This window comes from Diadema antillarum, unplaced genomic scaffold, assembly GCF_040938485.1.
Source record: "Diadema antillarum isolate AM-2024a unplaced genomic scaffold, OU_Dant_1.0 seq00000035_RagTag, whole genome shotgun sequence".
Lineage (NCBI taxonomy): Eukaryota > Metazoa > Echinodermata > Echinoidea > Diadematoida > Diadematidae > Diadema > Diadema antillarum.
This window is the reverse complement of record NW_027271149.1, coordinates 2,298,830-2,323,137: the sequence shown is the minus strand read 5'-3', so window position 1 is coordinate 2,323,137 and position 24,308 is coordinate 2,298,830. Positions and strand designations below refer to the sequence as shown.

General features: G+C 37.1%; 1 protein-coding gene across 1 annotated transcript; it reads right to left on the bottom strand.

Moving 5' to 3' along the window:
- Positions 1 to 829: 829 nt before the first annotated feature.
- LOC139725345 (guanine nucleotide exchange factor for Rab-3A-like) lies at positions 830 to 23,429 on the bottom strand. Its single transcript, XM_071636432.1, has 5 exons — positions 23,169 to 23,429; positions 22,093 to 22,261; positions 5,123 to 5,218; positions 4,245 to 4,322; positions 830 to 991 (listed from the first exon to the last, which is right to left on the bottom strand). The coding sequence occupies exons 1-5, from the start codon at positions 23,354 to 23,356 to the stop codon at positions 830 to 832; spliced, it is 693 nt and encodes a 230-aa protein (XP_071492533.1). The 5' UTR covers positions 23,357 to 23,429.
- Positions 23,430 to 24,308: the final 879 nt, after the last annotated feature.

Here is a 24,308-nt window from a genome sequence, read left to right as displayed (position 1 = left end):
GTTACATGCCGGTAACTCGCGTTACATGGTAACTCGCGTTACACTTTTCATTGACATTCTTTAATGTGATAACAGTGTTTATTCAAGTCAGCATCCTGTGTACAGTATCAGGGTGTGATGAATTTAGAAAATTATGATTCCCAACAAATTACCTCCACTGCTTCCTTCAGAATGAAAAATATTCCTTGTTTCGGTAACTCGCGTTACATGGCTCAAGGGCTGAACTTTCATGTGGTGATTAGAATTTTTTGAAGGTGCCATAAAAATTTCCTCATGGGAGACTGAAGTAGAACCAATTTGCTTCTTTAAAATAAATTAATTGAAGTGCTAGCAGAATTTTTCTATTAAAAAAATTTATATTAAGTTAAGCATGCATTTTAGCAGTTTGGATGACTGAAAAATTGTCTTCAACATTTGTAGCTGTTTCTCGGGAAATATTTGACCGATTGATATAATTCTTTGAGTTTCTTTAACTTCAATACATGGGTAATACATAATGAGTAATTCTTTTGCATTATGATAAAGTTGAAATTTTAGTGCCATGTCCATATTCCCATGGAATTGCCCGAATGCATTTCAAAAATTGTGACTAAATGTAAAAACAATTATTTTCAGTTGACTGAGAGTAAGCTGTATAGAAAGAATGACTGCATACAATAAAAGTGAATGTAGAGAGTATTGCTATTGGATTAGATGATATGCTGGCACTTGGCAAATCTGGTATTAAATATGAAGTCAAAAATTTCTGCCACATTATTTAGAACGATGTAGGCATCTGTAGTAAAGAAGTAGGAGGGGATGAAGTGCCAGGAAAAGACTTTTGTTGTATCTACCTGTGGTGACCCTGGATGCTTAGCCTTATATTGCTCTTCGACCGCCGGAGTAACGAGTGCTTCTTCTGCGTCCCCTGTTCTTGAGGATGGGGCATACTCGGTGTGGAGGTGAGTACCAGCATCTTGAGGGCAGCGACCTCTGCCTGGAGTGCTTCAATCTGGGAGTTGGGGGGGGGGGGGAGGAGAAATGGGAGGGGAGAGCAGTCGTTACACCACCCTTGTTATCTGGGCTGACCCTCCATCGCAGCACTGTAAAACCACAAATTTTTCGCAGGTGTGACACTTTGGCGAATTTCTGGAGGAGCCAAGATTCGCAAAAGTAAAACGCACATAAAAGTTCATGTCTTACATGATGCATCGATTGCCAGTAGCAATTTGTGAAAGTTTCATGCCACAAAAAAGGCCGTCAGTGTCAAATTGCAAAAGTTTCAGGTCGCAAATAGTTCTGGTTTAATTAAAATAACTAAATGCATAGACGTAGAATGATTATAATTATTGTCACATGTTTCTGGTCATTTTGAATGCCTTTTTCTTTCTCTTTATAAAACCTGTCATTGCATGTCACTAAAAACATGTAGTACGACAAATCAGCAAAGTTCTACTGATATACTGATAATTCTGATAGAATGGATCAAATATGGGAAGGGAACGGAGAAAAGGAGATGACATGACCTACCGTTGGACCCTGGGCTGACCCCTTATGAATCAAGTACTCATTCCCACTTAATCTTGTAAATTTTATCTTCTATTTGTACCTTCGTGGCAAGTGCATCACATTGTCACAAATTGATCCATGACTCCATAATATCAATGATTTGGTGTGCCATGGAATTGTAGGCAGGGAGAGGGGGTTGCAATTGTGAAGACGTTTGCTCTCGATACGGCCTACTGAAGAGCCCTGATGAAATTCTGGCTCCTTAGGTCTCTAATGTACATTGATTTATCATCAGTATTTCAGCTTTCTTTTCATAGAGAAGAAAAGAGTTTGCATGGTAAGCCAATGATTGCAGTGTCATAATGTGCAAAGAAAAATCACAGCACTGACAGCCAGCCAGTTAAGTGTGTTTGGCATCATATTACCACTCACCATAGCTCACTAGTCAATGAATTCAACAACATGAGAGGACATGCCATAAATCAAGGTAGGCAGCAGACATGCTGCAATGTACACCTACCAACCAAAAGAGCAACACAGCGTTTCCATATTGAAGACAGACATATCAGACTAAATGCTTACACTAAGCAGGGTACTAACCCCAAAGGGGGCGTGTATGCAGAGGACCACAAGTCCAAATTTCTGAGAATTTGAGAGATTTAAGATTTCTGAAAAGACCCTCAGGGATCTAGAGTATACTAAACATACATCTGGCTTTTCAGAAAAAAAGGGGGGAGATATTTCACTCCCATTCTCTGTGCTGACACTTGGCGTTTATAAAAAAGTAGACAAAAAAGAGAAGGAGGTAATTGCACTATGAACATGGCCTTAAAAGGGGAAATCCAGTCCAAATATAAGTTAGTCTGATAAGAAAGATTAAAATATTACGAGTTCAATGGTATTAATTTGATTGAAGTCGGATGAAAAATAAGGAAGTTATGACATTTTGATATTTTGCTATATTGGGGGGGGGGGGGAACAGTTCTTGAACAGTCAATGTGAATATCCGTGCAAATGATACGGCAAAAAGAGCAAGTCATTTCCTCACAACTTACCATATAGTTTGTACATAAGATTTTGAAATGTCCAGTTTTTCATTCAAACGCAATTATGCCCAAGGCTCAAATCCTTGTATATATATAACTGATCACTATTCTGAAGTTATTCAACCAGGAATACCATCGTGTTTCAGACTTCAATGACAGAAACATTGAATTTTTGTTATTTTTCTGTACATGATCAATGGAAAATTGTGAGGGTATGACAAGGTTAGCTCACTCATTTGCATATTCATATCCACTGTACAAGAACAGTTTTGCAGAAATTAGCAAAACTTCAAAATGTCATAAATTTCTTATTTTTCATCCGATATCAGTCAAATTTTTACCAATGAACTCATAAGATTTTACTCTTTTTTTTATCAGACTAACTTATACTTGGACTGGATTTCCTCTTTAAGTTGCTATTGCTTCTAGAAGCTGAAATGCCAAGCCATAATGTACATGTATACAACTCTGCAGTTTTTTACAGTCATATTAAAGTCTAGGGGCCCGTTTCATAAAACTTGTCATCAGTGACAAGTTGTCATAGATGTAACAAGCTACTGAAATCCTTGCATCTGATTGGCTGAGAGCAAATTTGTCATAGAAATGTGGCAGTTGTCACTGATGAAAAGTTTTGTGAAACGGGCCCAAGGACACTGTTTCATGAAAGTTGTGAGCCCCGACAAGTTGCCAGTCTCTGACAAATTTCAGTAAAGTCTGTGGTTTTGACTGGCTGAGAACCTCTGATTACTGACTGCTACTATGGTATTTGTCAGAGATTACAACTTTTCTGAAACAGTGCCCTGATTAGTATTTAATTTACTGGGGTATGTGGCACATTCGGACCAATTCCATAAATTTGACAAGAAGATGCTGCAAAGACATCAAAGTATGAACATAGGAAAAGATACCGGTAAACAAAATGGTTTCCTGTTCATCAATTCAGCATGGAAGTAGTAAAGATTATCTGCCAAACTGCATCCAAAGTTTGGTAATACTGATCATGCAAGCAGAATCGCCAAATCAGTGGAAACGCCCTCTTTATCACTGCTTTTCACTCACTCAACTCACAGTACAATGCAATAAAGTGGCAGGTTTCAACATAGGAGTGTTGCCATGGCAACTCAACAAGATTTTACTGGATATTTAAAAGAGAGGAATGTGGCAGTCACATAAGACAGCATGTGCCTTCTAAACAATATTACTGTGGCTGTCACACAATGAACATCCAAAATTTAGAGTATCACTATCAGGCCCATAACCTTATTGGCACCGTGCACATACAACTTTCATGCAGTAATGACAGGATTAAACAACAATGTCGTATACATGAATGTCAACCTTGTAAACAGCATTGCCGTATTCTGAGGGCTGAAAAGGTGTATTTTTGGTGGAAAGACAGTATTTCTTGCCTTCCTGCAAAGGGATATGTGCAGTAACTACAATTTGGGGAATATCATATTTTTTATGAGACCTGCAGTATTTTTGGTGGAAAAAAAACCCCAGTAAAATACAATTGAAAAGAAAACAACAGTTGGCATGTCAACACATATTCTTCTAACCCCTTTAGGATGAGCTGGTTTTCCTTTAACAAACATTTCCAATAGACACCTGCCATATTCAGGCCTGGGCTTCTTTAATAGGTATAAAAGATTTGTACATTTTTAGTAAAGTTTTCACTCATCACTGCAGGTGACCGATTCTGAATCTTACCTTCCCGCTGGCTTCCTTAAATTTGCGCTCTGCAGCTGCTCTCTTCACATTTGCCTCATTGACCATGGCGTGGGCTTCCTGCTCGATAAACAGAGATGCAGGAAACAGAGCCATGGATTTAAAAATGCAATAAAGCAATTATTTGTGACAATAACAAAATCAATTCCATCAATTATGGCACCACATCTTTACTCAGTTTTGTTAAACAAATCCCCTTTGATACATATAAAAGGAAACTTAAAAAAAAAAAAGTATGCAGATACATACAGATTATTTGAGTGAGATAGACTATAAAGCCCCTGATGACAGCTGCACACATGCATTACATCTTTCCAGCAGACGGTGTTTGGATTTAGTGTATAAAAATATGTGAGTGAGTCACTATTTCTGCATTGTCGATCTGTACAAATCAGTCTCATCGCTAGTAATGATGTTGATTTCATGAGCAATTCAACCATTTTGGCTGTAATGTACAATGTATGAGACGACAATACAACCTTTATTAAATCTAATCAATCATTCAAGATCAAAATGAGGGTTTAAGCATATTCAATGATCTACAGATTTCACAAAACAGATTATGGTCCAGTTTGGGAGAGTTGGATCAACTCAATCATCAAAGAGTCCAGAACATCTTTTAAATCAATCCACATGGATTCAGCATATCGTAATTAAAAAACATACCCATTTGAGAATTAATGTCACACTTTGAAAACCATGATGTAATCTCTCTTATTGCAAGAATTTTCCTTAAACCACTGCCAGCTGTCGATCTGCAGACATAAGCATTTGCCTTCATCAAAATATTACCACCCACCAGAATAAAAAAAAAGCCAATATTCTTGGAAGAAGAAGACAAACACACGAAGATTGCATACCTCAAACAGGCTGGCAGTCAGCTCTGTGATTTCTCTGTCCACCTCCTCTCGTACGCGTGACAACTGCTCTACTTGCTCGTCTTTCAACTGCAGGGTCTGTTTGAAGGCAAGAACAACAATGAGCACAACTGCACATTAAATGTCACACCTACAAACTTTCTGCCATTCCCCATCCAATCATAAGGTAACATAAGCATAAAATGAAGCAGGAATTAGGTGCACAGGGACGAAATAAATTCATAGGGAAGAAAACACTTCGAATTTAACACACTAAGGCTATTCTGAGAGAGCAACTTATTTCAAAGAAAAGGAAGGCTATTCACAAGCAAGCAAATCCTTAGAAAAGCCAGAAATACAGTTTTACCAAATTATGGAAACAATGTTTTTTTCAAATGAAGAGATTGTATCTTGTTAATAGCATGTTCACATTTAAAAGCATTGAGAATTCAAAGTCTAGGACCATAACATTGAATTTCACACTAAAAATTTCCTGGCTGAGCTAGGCAGATTAATTTTTTTGGAAATGCTTCCGAACATTAAATCTACGGTAAGTAAATCATTTCCATATATTGATCAATTTAATAAATAATCATTATTTATTCTCAAATTTCCCTCTATTTCTGGGTGAATGTGAAGTATATTTTCAGTCAGTCAATGGTACATATCTTCCTTATAATAGATATCATCATCAATACATTTCTACATAAAAAATGATATGACTAAAGATAATATTTAATGAACAAATACATAAATGATACCATATAAATTAATAAATAAGTACTGAAAAAGAAAAAAGAAATCAATCAATCAATAAAGAATAATGAATGGGTCAATGAATTATATCTTTTTCTACATCAAATAAAACTCAGCACACATGTCGCCTGAAAAATTAGATCAATGAGAACAGTATTAAAGCAATAAGGGTTGGTATCTTGGCATGATCTACTTTCAGTTTCAAGTAAAACAGCAAAAATGAAACCAAATCAAAACAGCAAGTATAACAAAATATAAGTTTTACAGAGCAACTGCAAAAACCATGCATAAATAACTGGGGAAAGACTTCTTTACCATATTACCCATAATTGAAATTCAAGATGGTTCACGAAATGCAAAAGAGGTATGATAATGTAGTGCAGCAAGCATCTAAACATGTGAACTATTGTGGGCACCTTGTAGTCTCACATCAAGCCGTCATGTTCTTGTGATTCCTACACAGTGAATAGGTCTTGAGCTCATGGTAAGGCAGCTTATTGAACACCTTTTTTTTCTTCTGTTACTCAAAACTTTAAATTATCTACAGTAAAGTAAAAGAGAAAAAAAGAATCCATACTACTTTTGACAAAGGACATTTTCCTGATGACTGATATTACATATGCATACGTCTCACCCTCTTGATCTTACAAAAACTGTTGAATAAATAAGAATGGTTGAATGCTACAGATTAATTGAGTGCCCTATGTGCGACAATGAGGAGTCTACAGCTGTAGGTTAGTGGTGCGCAACTGTGAAGCCTGCTCATTGTACGAGCCAGGCTGACCATGTCATCATGCCTTAGGTCTTATTTGCCATAACTTTATGACAGCAGACTGCTCCCAACACAAAAATATAATTACAAAGTAATTTCATTTCTTTGGTTTATCTTGAGTAATTGTTCTTACGTAAAGTATCGATATCATGCAGATAAAGACGCAAGTATTCAAATGTGAAGGACGCGCACCTCTTAAATGAAACAACAAGTAAATGTACAACCAACAACAACAATTACCAACATCATGTCAGTAGAGACACCCAGAATGAAGACAGAGGTGGAAAGTATTCTGCTCCTTCACGAAAATATGATGCACAACACGGTATGAAACCTGGGGGGAACAGTCATGCCCCTGGATACTGCATTGTATGGCACTATATTGCGTTCGGAAGAAACTTATATTTACACACTGTGGTCATGGCAGCCAAAATTTTACACTCGGCGATAATTATCCCAATCAATTGTTTTTGTGTGTGTGTTTATTTTTGGTTATTGTGAGGAGTTAGGAAACGCTTGTCAGGCTTGTAAACATGAAAAAGGTCCCTGGGATATGAATCTCATGCTTTCATACATGAGACTTGATAGGTTTGCATTGTGAACATGCTCTACAGTACCCATGAATACTAAGATAAATCTATAGATCTCAATAGGTATATTTGTACATGTACGTACTACTGTGTAACCTATCATTGTATCGTTTCATGGGCAATCTACTTCAAGTCTAGTGTACATGTACATGGTATTTAAGCTTATAACATTGTACAATTTCATTTCATTGCATGGTAGCAAATTATGTTGAAAGGCAGTTCTTCTCCTAATACTGGAAACAAAAGACATACTGTACAGGTAGTTGTTTCAGTGGATGCTTTGCTCTATGACTGTAGGAAATTCATGATGAAACCAAACAAGTACCAAAACAATGTCAGTTGAAGAGCAAGTACAATGTAGAAAGAAATGGGGATTTTTTGCGTGTTTGCTGTTTGTTTGTTTGTTGTTGTTTTTTGTTTGACTGACACACCCAAGACTGGAATTAGTGTGTGAAAGATGCCACAGTACGGTTTTCCACCAATCAGTTTCTTCATATGTACTTTTATTCCTATTTCTTCCTTCTCTTCCTGTTTCTTCCTGTTCTTCTCTCTTCATCCATCTCCTCATGGTTCTCCTCCTCATCCTCTTCCTCATCCGCCTTCTTCTTCTTGATTGCCATTGTCTTCATCATCTTCCCCTCCCCTCCCCCCCCCCCCCTTTCCTGGTAGCAAGGCAAGTGGAGCGTTAATGCATCTTGAGAGAGAAGCCAGACTTCAAAAAGGTCACATCATTCCGCCAGTAATTGCTCTGCCGGAAGCAAAGGATGGTATTCTAATGCATGTCACATGGGATGTATGCTACCATTTGAAGCAGATGCATCATACTGTACATACAGTATCAGGTGCATTAGATGGCCATATGGCTGCTACAAGCATCTTCCAAATACATGATTAATCATACAGCAGAATTACTCTGTGAATATGTCTCGATACACTGGGAACGGCGAAGTTTCATATCAAAAGTTGATTAAACGCAGATTGCTGGTTACATTCATAGTTACATCCTTATACACACCTCACAAATTATCTGAAAATTGAGAATTCATGGTGGGGGGGGGGGGGGGGGGGTTATGCAGGGGCAGTGCACTTTAATTTTTTGATAGCCTGATTTTGTGTTTGATGATATTGTACACTTGTGGAAAATGGATTGGATGATACATTTACAATTTACCTCCTTGATCATATTTTCTGCTGGATAACATCTGATTGATACACAGTGAAATGAGGCTATCATCTACATGTAAATCTACCAGTAGTCACAAATGATATGAATTATGAGGTACTTTTTCATGTCAGAAGAGCTATCTGCTTTCAAGTGTCATTTTTATGATGTATGATATTCAATGATCGAGTAGATTTCCGCTTGTCAAGTCTCAATGTTAGACTCTTAACCTGATCAATGTTAATAACAAGTCCCAAGTATATCCAGGCAGGTGTCTATGGGAAATGTGTGTTGTAGCAAAATCAGCCCATCCTCAATGGGTTAATCAGTTTGTGACACATGATATCCACCATGTGCAGGGTACACTTCTACTGTACATATGTTATGCCAAGCTACAATGCTGAAGCACTATTGGAGTCATGGAGTTGGACCAATTTAGGAGTACCTCTTCAGGTGGACGAAATGCTGGTAGGCTTGTGCGTTTCATAGTCATAAATCAACCCCTTCACTGAATAGTGCAAAGACCTCATGCAGTCTACACCCATGTAGATACATTGCACTTAACGGAACTTTCTTCTCCACTTCTGACACATGATACAAATTGTATGTTCCACTTTACATACTCTTGTCTAGATCTACAGAGTACTTTAGAAGCCATTAACTCTTTATGTGCCACATTCGACTCAGTCGATGGTGTGCCAAGTATGCATTTTCTGCTCAAACACACAAACTCGCCCAAACCGACAGATAAAACGCAAAATGTCATATAGCATGGCTCGACACTAACTTTTTTGTTTGGTGGCCCGATGGGGCCACCAAAATCGTAAATTTCACATTTTTGGTGGCCCGAGAGAAAAATTTGGTGTCCCCCCCCCCCCCCAAAAAAAAAAACCGATAAAAACATTAAAGGTCCTTTTTTTATGAGTCAAATATTTAAGTTTATGATAGTAAGAATTAGAAGTTGGACATATCTACTCATAAATAAACTTCAACAAACTTGCAACACTCACTCTCAGGCACTCATTCAGTCCTTTTCATCCATCCTTTAAACAAATTTAACTGCTAATTTCCGGCGCAAAAAGTTACGAATTTATTGACATACTTTTCAAAAAATTTTGGTGGCCCAAGTCGGGCCACCAAATTTGACCTTTTTTGAAATCTGGTGGCCCGACTTTCATTTTTGGTGGCCCCGGGCCACCGGGCCACCGTTAGTGTCGAGCCCTGCATATAGTACAATGAAAACGTTTCTCGTGATCCCATTCCTGTCACATGTTGCTTGCATTTTATGTGGTGAATGACTATCAAGCAGTGTTTGCAACTGGATTATTGTGAGTAAATTCTAAATTTCTGGCACTTTTTGTGTGCAAATTTCATGCCTCTACTATAATTTAATGTAGCTACTGGTTATTTGAAAAAAATTAAACAATCATAGATTTGTCCTTCAATTTACATAAAGGCAAAGCTTGGCATTTTCTCTGCAACTTTGCCCATTGCACGTCCAGGGTAACAAAAGTATACATTTGAAAAATAAAATGTTTTCCCAAAGCATGACATGTTGCTGTCCTAGAATAATGCACTGAATGGCACACAGTGGGTTTTACACTATGGCACATAAAGAGTTTAATAATCAGCTACTGTATGACATTGAACCACAGAAAAAAGCCTCAAAACTAATCTGCTAAACAAAGAACTACAGGCCTACCCTTAAATTACAATAATTTGTTTGTTTGTTTGTTTGTTTGTTTGTTTGTTTGTTTGTTTGTTTGTTTGTTTGTTTGTTGGTGTGTGCTTTTTTGGTTTTGGTTTAGTATTTTGAACTGCATGGGATCAAGGTCAGTGATAAAGCCATTGGTTTGTACAGTTGTACCGGATATTATCTGGTTTGAGTGCCAACAATTTTTCTGTCATACTTGTATTATCAGGCACATCTGCACAATATTTCCTGTGACTATTCTGAAATACAATCCCTGAGGAATCCCTGACTCTGCATGTTACTAGGAATCCAACAAGGAAGTGAAGAAATGAGATTTTCATTCCCAGAAATTAATATCCCATTATTCCTACCCACCACTGTAAAGGCATAGGTTATAGCCTATGTGACCGGCCTATGTGAACGGTTTCAGGCAAAAGTCGGGAATTTTGAAAATGCATTTTTTCACTGAATCACATTGCCCATTTCCTAACCTTTGCATTGATATAAAACACTTGTATTCTTCGGCACCATAAGTGGGCATAGAAAGAGAAATAAAATGCACTTTTTAAGTTGTTAGCCTGACAAAATTGCGAGAAAACAGGCTTTGAAGATTCACCTCTTTCTCAAAGACAATGTCCGAGCGGCGATGCGAGGGGAGAATCACCCATCCGTACGATGGTGCCAATCGATGTAAAGCTCCGCCTCTAGCAACCACATCGCCTTCTGATTGGCTCACTGAGAGAGTCAAATTTCTTGGGCACCTTCCTCGGAGCTCAGCGTATGGGGCCGAAAAACAATGCGTTTCGCTCGGGTTTGTTTACCTGTACGTCTTTCAAGATGGCGAATACGATAATTGCACGTATGGTGTACATGTACATGTACATGTGTGTGGTGCACGCATTACGCAATGGCATCCACACGCCATGACCCTGTGCATGTACAGAACAGGAGCGGTGACGAATCCACACATTTACAAATCGCGTTTCATTGTGGTTGATTTGTCTTTATCATTGGTGACCCTTTTGAAGGCAGAAAATTGCTTGTGCTGGTAAGGGTCACGCTTCCTGTTTGTTTTGCTTTTACAAGACATGCATATGTTGCTTTGTTCGATGGTGCTATTTGAAACAAACAAACACAACTCGTTAGTTTGGTGCGATCTTGACGTGTAGTATTTGAATATAATTAGTCACATGTGACCGCTCCTTTCCTCTCATCTACCTTCCAATGAGTCAGTCTGCTGTCATAATTTTTACTACATGTACAAGTAGACAAATTTGAGAATATCTAGTTTTCTTTATACATGATTATGTCATGCTACATGATTTTTGTTTCACTTCCGTTGTCGAACATTGCGGTAGAATAGTTTGGATAGAAAGCCAAACGAAGAGCACGCACTACAGAGTGAGCGTATATAAACCACTATAGCAAGAACAATGGAGCATGTAATCGTGCACGCGTGCGCATGGACAAAGCATTCTCCAAATGCTGCAACTGGTGTCTCCGAAAGCCAAATTATGTAAATGTATGCGACGCACCAGCCAATCGCATGCGAGACCCTGCGCCGTAGCAACACTGGGGATATTGGCGCGGCGTTCAAGAGAAGCTCAAAACTGATGAGTGCGATCCAACATAGGGTACTTAAAATTCCATTTTCAATAGGAAAAACTTAGTCTAATGCTATGAAATTTAGTGTAGGTATGTAGAAAACGTATCAAAGATTCGATTTCTGCAAATAACCAAAATTGACAAAAATAATGGTCAAAATCTTTGTACCCCGCCTAGCAGGGTATTTGCTCTTGCGACTTTTGCCTGAAACCGTTGTCGCGGGTCACCTATAGTCATTCTCATGTAAACATGTGTGCACTGTACTGGTGGGGTATTGCATTATTTGACAGGTCAACTTAGATCTTAAAGGACAAGTTCACCTCCATATACATTAGGATTGAGAGAATGCAGCAATATTAGTAGAACACATCAGTGAGAGTTTGAGGAAAATCGGACAATCTGTTCAAAAGTTATGAATATTTTAAGTATCTGCGCAGTCACTGCTGGATGAGAAGACTACTACAGTGTATGATGTCACATGTGTACAACTATATAAGGAAAATAAAAAGAGAATTTCACAAAACTTTACTTTTTGAATAAAGTGCGCATTTCTTCGACTTGCTACTGACGTATGTTGAGGGTAGTATTTTTCCCCCTGCCTTCTGAAAGAGAGAAGTTGAGTGTTCTTTTGTTACGCGAGAAAAATGGAAATATGTTGAATTTTCTTTATTCTTTCTTTATATCGTTGTACTCATGTGACATCACAAGCTTACTTTAATAGTCTTTTCATCCAGCCGTGACTGAGCAGAAACTTCAAAAATCCACAATTTGTGAACGGATTGTCCGATTTTCCTCAAACTCTCACTGATGTGTTCTACTAATATTGCTGCATTCACTCAACCTACATGTCTATGAAGGTCAACTTGTCCTTTAATAGTAAAATCAAGTGAATATCAAAGGCTGACACACGCATGATTGCTGTTTAAAATACATTGGAAATACTTGCTTAAAGTCTACAATTAATTCAATCGAAGTTAAAGCACTCAAGATAGTGACTGATAGGCCCCATAAACAGGTTAATCTCATTATCATTTGCTAGTGTTAGTAATCATGTCTGTTTCAATGAAATTGGGTAATTGATTCAACTTCCTGTGACTCTGCTTTCCAGCAAAAGTACAGTGTGCAACATAGAACATGCTACTTAACCTGGGTGATAAAGAACACCATAGGTACCATGGCAACTTCAGCTCATAATTATTTATGACTTCCTAAATTGTATGAACTTTGGAAGATTGAATATTGGTTGTTTCCACCTAGTTCATAAACAAAACAAAAATGTTCTTTATAGAATGTCTCCTTTGTTCAATTTGTTTGAAGGGCAGGTAGGAACTGAAAGCATTTTATTTTCATTTTGAAATCAATTTTCAGCAAAATGTGACACATCTGGTAAATATTGATCTGTCTAAGTAGGAAATAACAAATGATAGCCATGGAAACAGTAGTCACTATTTGTTGTCAAACACACACAGAGAGAATATCACCACTTTTTCGCTACTATCACACTTTATATCATCACTATCTCATTTGATACCAGTAGTGGGCTGCACACAGTGTTGTCAATCAATTTCTACAAAATCAAAATGTTTACACAAATAATACCTAATGTTAGTATTGGCATACAGTCAAATGCACATGGTATATAGTAAACTCCACACTTACATTGTATCATGTTTCAACCACCATTTGATTAAAATTCTTGTTTAAATTTCTTGTAAAGTCTCAGATCAAATCATGAAAATGCCATAATAGTTATAATAACTTGCAATGTCACTCAGATCAAGTCCCCACAGATTTTCTTCTTCTTGTGGGCAGGACTGACAATGCATTCAGTAATTACCTCCGCCAAGGGGGGAGGTTATGTTTTCGTTACCACTGGTTTGTTTGTTAGTCAGTTGGTGCGTTCGTTCGTTCGTTCGTTTGTCCGTGTGCAAAATAACTAAAAAGTATTCAACGGATTGAGATGAAACTTGCAGGAACGGTTTAGAATGACATGTCAAGTAACAAACGATTAACTTTTGGTAGTGATCTGAGAATTTTGGGGGAATTTATGAAGGATTTGTGATATTTTTGCAGGTAGGGTCAATGAACTAGGGAGTTCAGGCTGCGCGTATTTGAGGTTTGCATGCGCGCACTAAAGTGCGTGCTCTAGTTTCTGCTAGGGCGAGGCGCGCGATGCAGCTGAGGGTTTATGACGTAACAAAGGCTTCTATATTGGGAAATCAGACGGCTTTCAGCACACAATGCAGTACGTATGGGTGGAAATCACTGATCTCTGTGGAAGAACAAGATCAGTGTGAGTGGAAATGGGCTGCATGCTTGGCGGAGGTCTGCACTCTCAGAGTGCTTTTCTTGTTAATAAATCTTTTGCTTGCACAATATTGCAATTTCCCACAGATGTAGGCCTATGGCTAATCTAGATGTTATTATAAAAACTGTGCAAATCCAAGTCAGACAATCAGTTTGAATTACAAAGACTTATGGTTACAAGCAAACCACAAATTTGTCATACATTGTTGAATGTATTGTCTTCTAAAAAGCTTTTAACTACTAAATAAGACTGAACTACAACTTGTGCACACTGTTCTTCCAAGGCTACCTTGCAAATCTTAGCTTGAATACATGTTTGATTATCTTGTATAAAACACATTTCCCGGCTTTTATGAATTATCTGGCTGTTTTTTTAACCCCTTGAAATGAGTCCCAAGTAGCTATACTCAGGCAAGTGTCTATGGGAAATGTGTGTTGTGGCATAAATCAACAGCCCATCCTCAGTGGGTTGAGTAATAAGAATAAGAAAATGTATACAAGGATTTCAGTTAATTGTACAGACGCTACAGCACATTGTACCTATAGGTAATAAACAAGAGAAACATTGTTCACATAGTACAGCATCAACCCCCTCCACCCACCCCCACCCCCCCCCCCCCCCCACACACACAGAGTGACTCCAGACCATTGTGTACTTTAATAATTATCTATACACATATTTTGCTGAAACAAAGGTCTATGTTTACATTATATGGTAATGATGCAGCACAATGGTGCCCACCATGGCATAAATAGTCTCAACTGTCAGCCTATGAGATAAGATTATCAGTTTTATGGGACAGAGAGATCGACCCCCGCCCCCATTCCCTTTATAGTGTTTGTGTCAAGACAGCTTAAAATAGCAGACTAACCTTGAAAGAATAAAATCAGTCTACTGGTAATTAATCTGACGCTATAAGACAATTGACAACATGGGGTACACACAAACTTGTGGGGTGCTTAAGGAGTAACTGCTTTGAAATTTAAACATTGATTTTTGACTTGGAATTGTATTCTTCAAAGAACACAAATGATGAAACCTATCTATCATGATCAAATGCAATTACTGTTCTGCTCTTGTTATGCAGGAGGGTCGTTCAGATCAGGTGCATGATTTCAGTCATTATCAGTCAAGTGTGACACATAAACCTGTTGAAGACGAGTCCTGAGAATACTCAGATGGCAGGTGTCGGTGGGAAATTTGTTTTATAGCAAAATCAGTCCTTCCTAAATGGGTTAATATAATGGAATTCATTCTTAAATGTCATTGAAAATCAATAATGATATCATAGATGCAAAAACAATTTGACGACAAACTGTCCAGTTTCTTGAACCCACCTCAGTTTCATCAAACAAGTTTCTTAACAATTTACTGACACACTATGGTGGGTGCAAGGATCGAAACTATCACCTTGTAACCAAAAGGAGCCTAATGGCTTTTTTATTTGATGCCATTATTAAATCTCAAACTGATAGCACAACACTCTAATAACTGCAGATAAAGGCTATTTTATTACATACTGATTTAGTGTCAACACAAGACCACTACCCCTGTTGCAGAGGGGACTTTGTTTCACCTGCTTTGACCTTGATGTTAAATAAACAAAAGATCTTTTTAATCATTTTTACTGCTGGGTTTGTGTCAAATGGAATAACATAATGGGTGGAGTTACTTCATAATGGTACCTTTGTCTTCAAACATAAACCTCCAATTATGAGTATGAAGCACAGAATTGCACTGTAGTCCTACTGGGCAGTAGCAATGTTCCACCCTACATACCCTCACTGGTGTTCTAATATGATATTATTTCCCCTAAATTTCCATATTTTTCTTTATTATTTGAGGGAGCATTCATTGAAGATACATTCTGTATAAGCACAAGTGAGCTACATGTATCATAGTATGCAGAGTGTAAATAAGAACCAAACCACACATTTATTATGATAAGGTAAATTCCAAGAATAAATTGAATGCATCAACATCGCTAGAGGTATTCTGTCAACAAGATAGATTTTCTTTTTTTCACACAGAGATGTAAAAAAGATAAATTCATCTAGTTCTGAGCATTTTCCAACCATGCTATGCACTTTGCACTGACAGCTTGCAAGAATCATAATTGTGGTGGCTAAAAAAAGGGGGGGGGGGTAGTGGACGAAATGGGGGTGAGGAAGTACAACTGTACATGGACTCATGTTACCATCAGCAATTTAACAGAATTTGCAAATTTGGGAGGCAGGTAACTTACTATTTATGCATTTTCTAGCCAAGTGTTATTGCTATTAATGAATTTTATAAGATAAAACACATAATTCTTGAATAAAATAACTACATACAAGTCCTTGCTAATGTTGATTCAAGGAATTGAAAACACAGTGGGAAAAAACATACCAAATATTTCAAAAAGAAAAGTAAATGTTCGAAGTACAATGATAGAATAATGTAATACTATGGTCATGGAAAATCATAAACAGCATGGATTGTTCAAATATACATATAGAAATGATTTTCAAACACATCAGTTTTCAGCCAATTCAGGTTTAGGACTAATATTGTACATTCAGATTAAACGCAATTTAAAGGTCCTGTTCACCTTTGGGAGCAGTGATTTTTAAAAATTTCAAGATATGACATTTATGCGTAGGTTTGTTGTAGCTTACCACAAAACATCCTATCATATACAATTTTCGCGATAAAGCCTAAAATATCAGGAGATATCTGTATTTTTCTCAATAAACCGTAACTGTAGACGGTTTAGTCTGGAAACATTTTCATTATAACTATTGTTCACATTTTGTATATTTATCAATACTTACACTTGTAATAGTTCATCAGTTTTGCCGATTCAAATTTTTACAGTGGTTGTTTCTATCCCTAACTCACATCCTAGAACTATTTTAAAGCACTAATGCCGGGTTTTTGTTGCGTCTGCAAATGGTAAATTATGCCTTTAAGGAAAACACATGCCTGAGATTGTACGTATGAATGAATGTCATACTCAGAGAGGAAAACAAGTGGATTTCCATCCTCTCAAAGAATAACATGTTAAAATTTCAGAAGAGGCAGGAGAGCTACTCATACATTGTATAAATGTATTCACAATTTCAACTGTGCACAAAGGGCAGAGAAGTGGAATGTGGCATCCAGCATATTGATCACTTTCTTTCTAGTTAGGCAGAGCCTATACTTTAGCTGCTTTCACTTGTAAACAGATATATATTGCCTGGTGATGCAAAAATCAAAATTTGGTTTCTGTCATTCACACATTACAAATAAAAATCCATTTGACTGCACATGAAGCACTTTGAATCTCCAAACTGAGCATGCCTAAACAATGACCAGAGTGTGTGGACCAAATGTGGCATTATTGGATTGAAAATAATCAATAGTCATGTTGTTCAGACATGCTGGAGAGGGCAAATTATTGCAAGCTTCAAAAAATACAAGATGGACTGATTTTTGTATCACAATGCATTATATTGCTATCTAGAGGTTTTGTTTTGTTTTTGTTTTTGGGCATTTCCACGGTAACTCACGTTACATTTTTAACTCAAAATTAGGTCGTTGAGATCAATATCCTTAAAACCTAATTAGTGATATGAGTTACTATATGTGAATGAGTATCATGCACCTCCATCCTACCTCACAGCAACATTACATCCACAGACTCTTATGAGAACTATGAGAAAAAACACTACAAATGTCGGTAACTCATGTTACAGGCGTACATAATTTGGACATGCAAAAATTTGGCATGTCTTATATTAAAAAGTTTCCTCAAACAAGAAACAGAGAGACTTTAAAGTCTATTGCGTCAAAGTCATGGACTAATAACATACATCACCGAGTATGGTAAAAATTCAAATTGTCTTACATTCTCCAGGTATCGTCATGTGAAGCAGTAACTCACGTTACAGTTTGTCCACATGATCACAAGACGATTTTTTGTCTTAATAATCCAAAGAAAACTTACCAAGACAACTTTTTTTCACAAACAAACTCCATGAATAAAGAATCTAAATTGATTTGAACATTGATCTGACAGTAATTAATCCCATCTTATCCATGAGATTACCAACAAGCAGGAAACTTTGCATTTAGAATACCAACTTGAAGATAAATTTCATTTTTAATTGAGTCGTTTTCCACGCTTTCATTTGTACTGAGACAAAAATTGTATTCAACAAAATGATATGAAACAGAGTCTATTTCATTAAATTACACTCTTTTCCAGTTAACAAATGCATCAGAAATTGAATATTTAATTGAGAATTTGATTTTATTGTTTTTTTATTTTACTAGATTTAAATGGATTTCAGGCTATCTAGATAAAACAAGTCATCCATATAAACTATTCCATTCACAGGACTAGAGACCTGTACATGTAGTCTGTGGAGAGTTTAAAGGTTCAGAAATGAATATTTCAATAAATCTTTTAACTTTTAAACAATGCAATTTATATTCCAATTATTTGATAATTGTATGAATTACTCAATAATCAATTGTTTGTATGTTTGATTTGTTTACAAATTCTTATACTAAACTGGTACAGAAATTAGACTTGAATTACAGAAACTGCAGATAAATTTTAGTTATCTGCTACCAGTATTGATCAGTTTAATAAAACATGTTCATAAATGTTTAAGCCTCAAAAAACAATGGCTTTGGTCCATGAAATGCCAAGTAGCCATTATTTAAATTGTACATGCATGTAAAAAGTATACCAGTATTTTCTAGAGTAATCAAGCAGACTGAAGCAGTAAATCCCAATGAAAAACATGAATGGGTGATCAGGAGGCTAACTTAATATCACAAAATGTTGATAGTTTGCTTTAAGGTAATACATGACTGTCCAGCTCTTAAAGAAAATGTCTGATAATGAGGTTCACATTCAACAAGTTTTTGGTAATAGATCAGCATGTAAAGTAAATTATAGTAAACATGGAAAAGTTTCATTGTAGGATTTTGCAACAATTTAGCTAAAACCTCAGCGTAGAATAGCATAAAACACATAAGCGTGTCAAATTCACAATGTTCAGTTCTCAAAAATCTCAGAAAAAACAGCAGGAATCGAGCTCCAATCTTAAAATTCTGTTCATACATGTAAATGTTTCAGCCTAATAAACAATGGCTTTGGTCTATACAGGTAGGTATAAACTATGAAATGTCAAATAGTAATCACTTGAATTACAAAAACAAGAACTTTTCAAGAGTAATCATGCAGTGATTATCCCAATCAGGAGGCTATTAATAGTTATCACAAAATTTTGATAATTTGCTGGAACAAGGTCAATGTAGCTTTAGAAGAAATGTCTTTTAACAACTTTCGTAACTGATCAGTATACATGCACTGTAATATTAAATAGTAAATATGGAACAGTTTCTTTCAGAAATTAACATGTGATGAACATGTGTACCGGTAATTAATACATTGTACATGTAGACCAGTTGGTTTGGTGATAGAGAGAGACCAAGAGAATAACAATCTACTGGAAATAGAATCTTAATACAAGAGTTCAGTAATCATGTACTCATTGGTTACTTACAATCACAACCTTCATATCATTTCTTGGTATTAAAGAAAAATCATGTCGGTAACTCATGTTACATTGTGGTAACTCACGTTACATGGTAACTCACGTTACAATTTTAAGACCTCTGTTATGAGAATTTGAAGCAAAGACTTTAAGTCCCATCATATTTCTTGGATGTGTGCTGCATAGTTATTTGATAATCCAAAATACCATGTCTCAGTTGGGCATAGTAAAAGTGCTAGTTTAAAAAGTTCATGTTTCGGTAAGTCACGTTACAGCAGCTTCTCAAGCTATGTAAGAGCACGCTGGTGTCCGAAGTACATATCTTATATCGAGGTCTCCACTTTATTTACTGCTAGATTAATATATTTTTGATTTGTAAAACCAAACAAAGTTTGATTTGAGCCTCAAATATAAAAAATAATCACAAAGAGCAACAAAAATGCATTTTTAGGGATTTTCAGGTCAAAAAATGCTTTCTGGTTTCAAAAGGTATAAAAATGCACAAAAGGGAACTTTTCTTCAAGGTAAAGTTGGTTTCACACACTTCAAACTATGGCTAACAAAGCAAGATTATCAGTTGTCCAGAAATATGCGGGTAAAATTTTGGTGGTCATGTCGCACAACTCACGGAAATGCCCTTTTGTTTTTCCAGGGGGGGGGGGGGGGGGGAGGGGAGGGGATGTCCACATACAATACTAAACCCATTGAGGATGGGCTGATTTTGTGTACAACACACATTTCCCATACACACCTGCCAAAGTATACTCAGGACTTGTCTTTCCTATCATGTTGCAAAAGTTGATGAAAAAAAAGATATGTTATACAATATTCCATGATTTTGGGAATGTGTGAATAGGACTTTTGTCACCAAGAGAAGTCCCTGCCCTTTACAGGAGGGACACTGAGCATTGACAGTGGAATCTGAGGTCTGGCTGAACAAAATCTACTGGCATTATTCTAAAGCTGTATTAATGGAGAAGCTTCGAATAGGATTTAGGCTCTTATACCTACAATAGCCCTGCCACTATTAGGAAGGATTATCCTGAAAGCTAAGGGATTTAAACCTTTAGGTATTCAAGAATTTCTCACACAAAATCCTCATTTGTCCAAAGATTCTGAAGAGGCACTGAACCTTGCAGTGCAATCCCATGGATTTGATTTATGGACACTTGTGAACTTGATTTAATCCATTCTGTTTCCTCTTTTTCTGGGGTTGTCTCATTCAAGATAATCTACACACAATAGTGCATTTCTGAGTGAAAAAGAAAAAATGAATTGAAAATCTACTTTAACCCGTTGAGGACAAGTCCAAGTATACTCGGGCAAGTGTCTATGGGAAATGGCTGTTGTAGCAAAATCAGTTTGTCCTCAATGGATTACAAGCATTTAGGTGGTTCAGTACTTACAGGTTTAGGAATAAGTTTAAGTACGTACTTACAGTATTAAGTTTTGCACCTATGATACACAGAGAACAAACAGGGTTCCTGCTTGCTGTACCCACGCATGGGTTCTAGTGCACTTAAAGCTTGTGTTGGCACTGAAACCAAATCCCTTTTAACAAACTGCTGCAAGATTGCAGTTGCTACTCAGTGCACTGGTGCTGATGGGGATGGTCTGGCCCATTTGACCAAAAACAGAATATACTCATCAATGATCAGATTCTGTCAACTGACAGAATCTGAACATGAGCTATTGGTTCAAAACACTTTAATTTGTTTTCTGTTTAAATACCTTTATTATCTCATTATTTTGTGATCTGAGTCACAACATCAAATGTAGGACTGAATACACCATTTGATATGAATGCACAACACTCGCAATCCCTTCACCCCACAAAAAAAAAGGAAAAAAAGAAAGAAAGAAAGAAAGGAAACACAACTTCTACTGTGTAATGCTACAGTTGGCAATCGCATACAAGATTGTATTTAATCATAACTGAAAATTACTTATAATCAGAGCTGGCTGGTTTTGATATGAATCATAGTGTTTTTCATTCCCTTCATTCTCTCTTCTACATTCACAAGTTTAGAGCTCAGAGAATTTTTCAAATTGCTTCTGAAATTCTGGCCGTTACAATTCACATAAGTTATAAAATCATGATGAACTCTCTCCATACAAACAGGTTGAACTCATAAGAAATCAATTTAAATTCAATCATGATATTAATAGACACCAATTTCTCTAATATTTATCTTGAGTGGATGGAATAATGGCACTCATTTATGATAGCAACTACTATAACACCAGAAACTTTCACATGCTTTAAACTTTTACAAACTTTGCGAGGGGCCAAGATTTTTGAAAGTAAAATTCACTCAAAAGTTTTTGTCTGCAATATGCATTGAATGCCAAGTAAAATGCTGCACAAGGCACAAGTACTCATAATCTTTTTATGGTCAGCAATTCCCAAAAGCTTCATGCCATGAAAAAGGCCATGGGCTCCAATTCGAAAAAGTTTCCTGTTCTACAGTAATTGTACCATGATGAAAACCATCAGTAAAGAGATGGATAAAATCAATATAAAGCTGAGCTGTAGAGAAAGCACCAACTCACCTCTTTTGCTTTCATAAGTTCCTCTTGAAGCTTATCAAAGGCATGTGCCTGAGCCTCAGCAACAGAGTTGTTCCTGGTGGCAAGACTATCCATGCGTGACCTTTGCTCTGGCAAGAGGTCAGGTGGGTCGACTGTGATGGTAAGTTCATCGAGTTCACTGTCCAGGTCACTGTGAGGATGCATAGAATTAATCTGTCAATCTGAATGTGAAATCTAGGACAGAGTTATCTCAGCAAATACATGATACAAAACTTAGGTTAATACATGAACATTGATTAACCTGTTGAGGACTAGCTGATTTTGCTATAACACACATTTCCTATAGACATCTGTCCCAAGTATACTCAGGCTAGTCTTCAATGAGTTATCAATATTAAAAATAATTTGGAAAAGACACATGAATTTAGTCCTTAATGTCATGTAGGTGCCTGATGATCCATCTTTGTAATGTGACTGTAATGTTGCCTTCAAAGAAATCTCACTCCATTTTTGTTTGTTTGCTTGTCTTTTACAAATGTTCCTAAAGTCAGTATTCATGATGAAAGAGTCATTATCCTGTCTTCAACTTCCACACCTAACATAGGACTAGGCCAAATAAAATTACATCGCACATTCTAATATTCTATGCACCTAGCACTATATCAACAACAATGATGTAAATAGAAATTACAGAAATTGTCTTCTTTTGTTCTGAACCCTTTTGTTTGTTGGTGGGAACCAACTCAGATTTGTGACATAACACACACATCAGAAAGTATTTCTGATTGCAGGGGACTAAGCCTCTATCTACAGTAGTCACAACATAAGGACAACTTCAACTTCTTGGCAGCAGGAGGATGTGATGTACATTTTTCTTTTCTATCGATACTGAAGTTAGCTGTAAATCCACTGTCTACAGGGGACCTGCATGACATCTACAGGGATTGCATATAATCCCAAAAGAATGCATCACAGTGACACATCAGTAATTTACCCTACCACCCTTTCAGAATGTTCTCTCATTATTACTCAATATAACAGCAGACTGGCACACAAATGTGCAGCTGTAGGTTCTGCGGCAAGTGAAGAAGCCGTACCTCTCATTCTGACCATTCATGTTTTGGTTTACTCCGTCTATGTCGTCGAGGCGTCTCTGACTTTGCCCTCTCCTGCCCTCTCCCTCCTGGTCAATGCTCTTCTGCAAAGGCCCTGGGTCACTGCTTGCCTTGAGGTTCTGGTAGCACAGCGAGGGAGACAGTTGTAGATTTTTCGGACTCCCATCCATGGTTTCTTTTCCAGGTCTTGGCACTGCTCTTGTTATTCTTTTTTTTCTCTCTTGCCCCTAATGTATCAGTGTCTCAAATGGCAAACACCTTTTGAACGCTCTGAATTGCTAATTCATAGTTTTCTCCTTTTATGCTGTTCTTTGCTCTTCTAGGTGAAACATTTCCTGCACCTTTCCAACAAAAATCAGTGTGATAAGCTGGCTATAGAGCCCTCAGTCAACTGATCTGCTCTTTCACGAATTATATTACTTGAGAATCAATGAGAAAAATCAATTTAAGCCAAGTAATTGCTCTCAGTATTATAATCAATCAAGAAATGATAACAGCCACAAAGTATCACACAGCAAGCTATAACTTCTGGTGGCTGGTGAGATTTGAAATGTCCTTAAATTTGCTTTTAGTTGTTTTGTTTTTCTACTTTGTAAAAAATGTATATATTCAGGTGGCAACTACATCCGAAGCTGGTTGGAATCAAAGGAATGCTGTCAGTCATCTGTTAGAAATTGAACACATGAAGACAAGAAACAAAAGATATTGCAAAAAACCGTTGGAAGGGGCCTAGAATTTTACTCCTTTTTTTTTTTTTTTTACTCACATGCAGCATGCAGCCTCCCACTTTCAAGCATTGTGCATTAGGAAGTATGTCAGTTCGGGAAACCCACTCACAAGGGGGGCCCCTCCTTATAAGTAACCCGTCCCCCTTATAAGTAACCCCGTCCCCCTTATAAGTAACCCCCAGGGCACCCCTTATAAGGAGTCTCCACGCTTTTTTGCAATGCAACGCGAAAATGAAAGGACTGCGGCAATTCGCTTGATTATGTCCATAAAGCTTCACAAGTTTCCTAGCTACTCACGAAATTTGAGCAAAATCGGTTTAAGGCATCATATCTAAAATCATGGATTTAAATGCGATGTCAAACGACCCATGCGAATGCTGAAATGCGAGCGATT

Coding starts and splice junctions, on each gene's coding strand:
- LOC139725345 (XM_071636432.1), bottom strand. CDS start 23,356: ATGGATGGGAGTCCGAAAAATCTACAACTGTCTCCCTCGCTGTGCTAC. Junction 4,323..5,122: donor TGACTGCCAGCCTGTTTGAG/GTATGCAATCTT, acceptor TTTATCGAGCAG/GAAGCCCACGCCATGGTCAA. Junction 992..4,244: donor TTAAGGAAGCCAGCGGGAAG/GTAAGATTCAGA, acceptor CCCAACTCCCAG/ATTGAAGCACTCCAGGCAGA.